This window comes from Peromyscus maniculatus, chromosome 8, assembly GCF_049852395.1.
Source record: "Peromyscus maniculatus bairdii isolate BWxNUB_F1_BW_parent chromosome 8, HU_Pman_BW_mat_3.1, whole genome shotgun sequence".
Lineage (NCBI taxonomy): Eukaryota > Metazoa > Chordata > Mammalia > Rodentia > Cricetidae > Peromyscus > Peromyscus maniculatus.
In genome coordinates, this window is record NC_134859.1 from 62,507,690 (window position 1) to 62,513,647 (window position 5,958).

At 51.2% G+C, this 5,958-nt stretch overlaps 1 protein-coding gene across 1 annotated transcript; it reads left to right on the plus strand.

Moving 5' to 3' along the window:
• Positions 1–2,596: 2,596 nt before the first annotated feature.
• Bhlha9 (basic helix-loop-helix family member a9) lies at positions 2,597–5,572 on the plus strand. Its single transcript, XM_006977420.4, has one exon. The coding sequence runs from the start codon at positions 2,753–2,755 to the stop codon at positions 3,443–3,445; it is 693 nt and encodes a 230-aa protein (XP_006977482.1). The 5' UTR covers positions 2,597–2,752; the 3' UTR covers positions 3,446–5,572.
• Positions 5,573–5,958: the final 386 nt, after the last annotated feature.

The window sequence follows — 5,958 nt, forward strand, 5'->3', positions numbered from 1 at the left end:
GGAGGAGCCACAAACCACTTTCTGTCCTGTTTACCCCTTTTTTTGTTTGTTTGAGACAGTGTTTCTCTGTCCTGGAATTCTCTATGTAGACCAGGCTGGCCTCAGACTCACAGAGATTCACCTGCTTCTGCCTCCCAAGTGCTGGGATTAAAGGGGTGCAGCTGTTTGGGGGTGTCTACCACTTTGAGAGTTCAGGGGAACTGACCTGCACATGAAACCTTTCATCCACCCCTTGTCTACCCTATAAAGCCCCCAAGCTCCCTGTGCCTTTGTGCGAACAATTCCCACTCCAGAGAGTGTGACCCTTTAGCTGTTCTGATTAGAGGAAGAATTCTGCTTCTGAGGATGCCTGTCTGTCTGCTCTCTTTTCTTTCCACATCACCTCCATCAACCCCAGTTTAACCAAGGTCTTCCTCAGTTGCTCTCCACCTTGTATTTTTGAGATACGACCTCTCACTGAACCTGAGCTCACCAGTACGGCCAGGCTGCCTTGTCAGCGGGCTCCTGGGGTCTACCTGTCTCCATCTACCCTGGGACTACAGATGCCATGCCCAGCTTTGATGTGGGTGCTGAGGATCGGAATAGGTCTTTCTGTTTCTACAACAGACCCTTTACAGACTGAATCATCTCACCAGCCTCCCTAGCTAAACTCTCACAGAGAAGGCATCTTCTACAGAAAACACACAGAACTGAGGTAAACAGATGAGATGATGGACACAGATTTACACAGTAAGGAGCCACTGGCTGGAGTGGACGGGAGGAAGAGCCCCACCACCAAGCTTCCTTTGGTACCAAACTGTCCAGTGCACCACCCTGTCCAAGGCTCTCCACCCTAGACCCAGGCTTTTCTTAGAGGCTTGGCAAGGCCCTGCGTCCCAGAGTCTGCCTGGATGAACAGGGTCATGAATCAGCAGTCTCTAGCATGGCTTCAACAGGCTAAAAGACATGGTAGTCACGGAATGCGACACTCAGGAGCCCGATGCCTGGTCTTTGGTCTGGTCTGTCTTCTGCTCTGAGAGCCATCTAAACTGGCATCCTGCTGCTTGAGCATGATGGTGGGCAGGATGCTCAGACACTGGGGCTATCGGGTCGTAGCCTGTTTTTTATCAGGTCATAGCCTGTTTTTTTATTTGTTTGTTTTTGTTTAGCAGTGCTAGGCTTTGAATCAGGGCTTTATGCATAGACACTCTACCACTGAGCTAAACTCCCAGCTCTTCCCTGCCTCTTCTACAACAAGGTCTCTGCGAGCAGTCCAGACTGGCCTCAAACTGGTGATCTTAATTCAGTCTTCCTGAGTGCAGAGGTGCCAGGCATGCACTATTATGCCTAGCTTCTAGCCACTGTTTTGTTTTGTTCTTGAGGCAAGGTCTCACGTAGCTGATATCTAACTCCTGATCCTCCTGCCTCTACCTCCCAAGTGCTGGGATTATAGGTGTGTGCCAACAGGCTGGGCTTAGCTGCTTTCTATTCCACATATATTGGACATTTTGGAGAAACTGATCCTGAAAAATGCAGTCTTTCGGTTATTTTCTGTCAAGTGGACAAGACAGACAATCTTAAGTAAACACACGCAGTTGGTTTCCCAGTGCTCTGTTCTCTTCTGCGGGAAAACTCAGCTTGAAGTAATGATGTTATTGGTAATATGGATGTGAACTGTGTGCCCATCCTGGCTGGTGCCACAACATTTGGAATGTGGCTGGGAGTGAGATTAATCTTAATCTTACAGTTGCTCCTGATAAATCATGAATGCATACCTGAAATTCCATTGGGGATCTGTTCCTAGGAGTAAGCATTATTCTTTCCTTCCTTCCTTCCTTTTTCCCCTCTCTCTTTTTGATCGTGTTTAAAATTCCAGTCCTTGGTATTGGCAATGGGGATTGTCCACTGCACTCATAACCTGACCATACTGGGCCGGGAGATAGGGCTGCTCAAAGGCCCTGCCTGGACTTTAAGGGTTGCTCCCTGATGGGTACTACAAGACAGTCCAGAAATAAAAGTCTTCATCACTCTGCCTCTGACTCATCCCAGCTCTGCTTGCAGAAGTGGGAGCCCAAAAGAGATAGGGGGAATGCAGAATCCAGACCAGCCTTACCGTGGTAGCTCGAGGTTACTTGCAGGGCCCTGCAGGACCTGCTGCATCAGATCTGCCCCTCCTTTCTGGATTCTTCTGGGATGGTCATGCTTTACCTTAGTGTCAACTCTGGTTGCTCACAGATTGAACTCAGGCGGCAATGTTTGGTAGCAGGTGCCCTTACTCGTAGGAACATCTCACGGATGCTCAAGGTTCTTAAAACTCACTCAACCTTCCTTTGCTACTCTTCTGTAAGCCTATCTGCTCTCTTGCCCAGAATCAAACACGGCCTTCTATCTGGGGCCAGGAGACAGAAACAGAAACCAGTCACACCAGAGGGTCTGTGAGCAGGACAAGCATGTTCCCTGTGATAACCAGAGCATTGCCTCGGGCGTGACTAGGCTACCCAACTAGTCCAGTGTACAAGAATCTGCAGGCTTCCTTCCTCGCTTGCTTCCTTCCTTCCTCTGAGATCCTCCCTCACCGTCTTACCTGGGGGCAGGTAATAAAGCAGGAGGAGGGAGATGGATGGACTGGGAGGGCGGGGAGACACGTGGTGCCATAAAGCCTAGCTAGAGAGGGCCTGTCCAGAGAGTGTCCAGCCAGCAAGCGCCAAACAGTCAGAGTGGACCAGCAGCCCTTTGGACCCGAAGCTGAAGCTGCAGGGCCAGGGCATAGGCCATGCTCCGAGGTACGCCAGGACTAGGCCTCAGGGGCCTGAAACGGAGTGAGGGTTCTGTGGAGGACTTGGGGCGCTCTTGCCCCGAGGCTGGCAGGAATTTTGGAGTGCTGAGGCGCAGCCTGGACGAGGCAGAGGAGGCGGCAGGCAGAAGGCGCGAGCGGCCGGCACGGTCCAAGGCTCGGCGCATGGCGGCCAACGTGCGGGAGCGCAAGCGCATCCTGGATTACAACGAGGCGTTTAACGCGCTGCGCCGGGCGCTGCAGCACGACCTGGGCGGCAAGAGGCTCTCCAAGATCGCCACGCTGCGCAGAGCCATCCACCGCATCACTGCGCTCTCCCTGGTCCTGCGCGCCAGCCCGGCGCCCCGCTGGCCCTGCGGCCACCTGGAGTGTCACGGCCAGGCTGCTCACGGCTCAGGTGCCGGGGACTCCGGCTTCAGCGCTCCTCGGTCCGCGCCGCCGCCCGCAGCGCCTGGTCTCGCGCGCAGGGATGTCACCAGCTCCTTCGTGCCGCCTGCACCGCGCTGCGCTTCGTGCTCCCCGCACGCGCACTTGGGGCGGCCCAGAGTGATGGCCGAAGGGTCCATTTTGGCCCAGGCCTCCGGGGGAAGCTGGCGCCGATGCCCCGGGGTTCCCCCTGTTGGACCGATTCCGTGGCGGTGGGGCTCCGGGATGGGCTACCAGCACTCCTGACCCGGCGGCCACCGAGAGGGAAACCAGGTTGGTGGAATGATGACTGCAAAAGAGAAGACTGCAAAAGTCATCCTGGACACAGCAAAACTGAATGGGTTGCGTCTTGAGTGGCAGAGGAGGCTGCCTTACCAGTGGGAAGGAACTCTGGGAACCGGGACAGCCTCCCAGCCTTGGTTGCTGAAAAAGGAGTGAGATCTTAGATGTATGTGGACTTGGTCAACCTTTTCTTCCTGGAAAATGGCCTTTGCTTTCCTGTGCTTCTGAGCCCTTGTTTCTCTCGCCGCATCTGGACAGTGGGACTTGTGGGGGTTTGTGGGTAGACAGCTGCTGTGATCTGAGGGCACATGCTGTGGCCCTCTTACCATGTTTGGGGGGGAGGGCTGCTGATCTGAGAGGTTCGGAAAATGACCAAATAAAAAGGGAAAGTGTCTTGTCCATCTGCTACCAGGACTCCACTGAGTTCAGTGATTTAGTGTGACAGGAAAGCCTCGGAATCTGGGGATTACTTTGGAAGGGTGGGTAGGAACTACAGCCCCCAGGCATCCGCGCACTGGTTTATAGCAAGACCCTGGGAACGGCTGGACCCGGGGAGAGAGAAATCTAGAGAAATTCCTCCCTGTAGCCTCCCATCAGAAGCTAAGGTCATTGTCAGCCTTACCTGTGAGCCTCCCTGCAGGACTGCTGTCTGCAGAGAGCCTCATTCAGTCTGCCTTGAGAAGAGTCAAGGGCAAGGTCAGGGGTTCGGGGTCAGGGATCCAGAGTGACAGGCAGAGCTCTCAGCCAATAGAGCGCCAGGGCTTCTGTAGCGAGGTAGACTAGGAATCCAGAAGGGTTTTGAGGAGCGGGTTGGGGGAAGAGTGGTTTTAGGCCAAGGGCGGTGCAGGAGCACCTTTCCCTGAGAATGATGGAGAACTGGCCAGCTACAGGATGGGTTCCCGCTGGGGGTGCTAACGTGGCAGGCACTGGTTGCTGGGCTGTTGCACAGATACCCATAGGCACAGACTCGGGAGAATGCGGGTTTCTCAGAACAGTCGAGGTGAAGTTCATGGCCACAACTGAAGCTATCTGCTTTCTGTGACACGCTGCCTGCAGTCAGAGCCTTAAGGCTCTTGTTTGCAGCCAAGGTTGTGAGCCAGTCCGCAGGAAGGCTTCTGCTCTGGGTCTAGACAGGAGCAAAGTATGAGACTAGAGCTTCAGTCTTGTCCCTAAGTGGATGGACGCTGGAAAGAAAGAACCCGGGCCTGCCTGGGATCGACCTCCCTGCTCCTTCATCTCTGATGTGGATAGTGATGTCACCCCAGGGAGGCTGAGATAGTTTCCCGCGGTTGTTTATAAACTCACTGTTCAGTACTACAATCCTGCGTTTGGGGGGCCCAGACAATGTGTTACCCGTGGTTTACCTTCAGGGACTTTTTCAATGGAAATAAGATAAATAACTAGCAAATCCTATTTTCCTAAATTCTAAGATAATAAGATTTTTCTCACCCAATCGCATTCTTCACCTAAGGACAGCGTTGGCGCCCCCTGTGGGTAGAACTAGGGTATGCAGCTGGTGAGATGAGCCACCTTGAGTGAATCGCCTAAGCTCTTTGTATAACGGGCTACAGTCAGTTGTGACATCATGAGCTCACGAGCTGCAGTACAGAGCAAACGAGTCACACGTTTTTAAAGCACCTGGCAGAGCGTCTAGCTCCTCCGTGAGCACTCACTGGAAGCTATTTAATCAATCCCGAGGTTGCTTTAAGAGACTGTAGGGAAGGGTGTTTAGAAGCCGTGGAGGCTGCAGTACGGTTCCTTTTATTGCTTTATCAGGACTCGGTGTTGGAGTGCTGGCATGCTGATATGGATTGGCCTATCATGAAATCTTTTGGCACATACATATTGTATATGTACTTATGTAGATGAATGGCCGAGTGAAGATGTGTGCGTTCGTGTATGTTCCAACCTAACAGGAGCTGCCGCCTCGCCCTGATGCTTTAGGGGGGTCCCAAGCCAGAAGAGCCTCAATTATGTGCCTACATCATTTTTCTACAAAGAGTTTGCATGAGTTTTGAAAAAAAAATTTGTTTCCCAAGATCATATCCACTCTCCTAGATGAGTGATCCTGTAAAAGAAAGATAAATTTGAGACTATTAAAGAGATGGAGTTTATCAACTGAGACCAGATGGGTTTGTTCAAACATAGCAAAAAAAAAAAAAAAAGAAAAAGAAAAGAAAGAGTACAATGGTATGATTTAAAATGCTTATTAAAAGCCAAGTGCCAGCAAGGGAAAGCTACAATAGTGCTGCTATGGCCAAAATATATTAAAAAAACAAAAACCAACAACCCTGATATGCATGAAGAAATTCTTTATCTACACAAGATTAGTAAAAACATCACTCAGTCTCCCAAGGGGATTTTTATATCATTTTTATATTATTAGTATTAGTATCAGTAGAAGTATTGGTACTTTTAAAAGTTTGCCTTAATTAAAAAAATATTTTATTTGTATTAGTTTTAATTGTGTGTGTGTG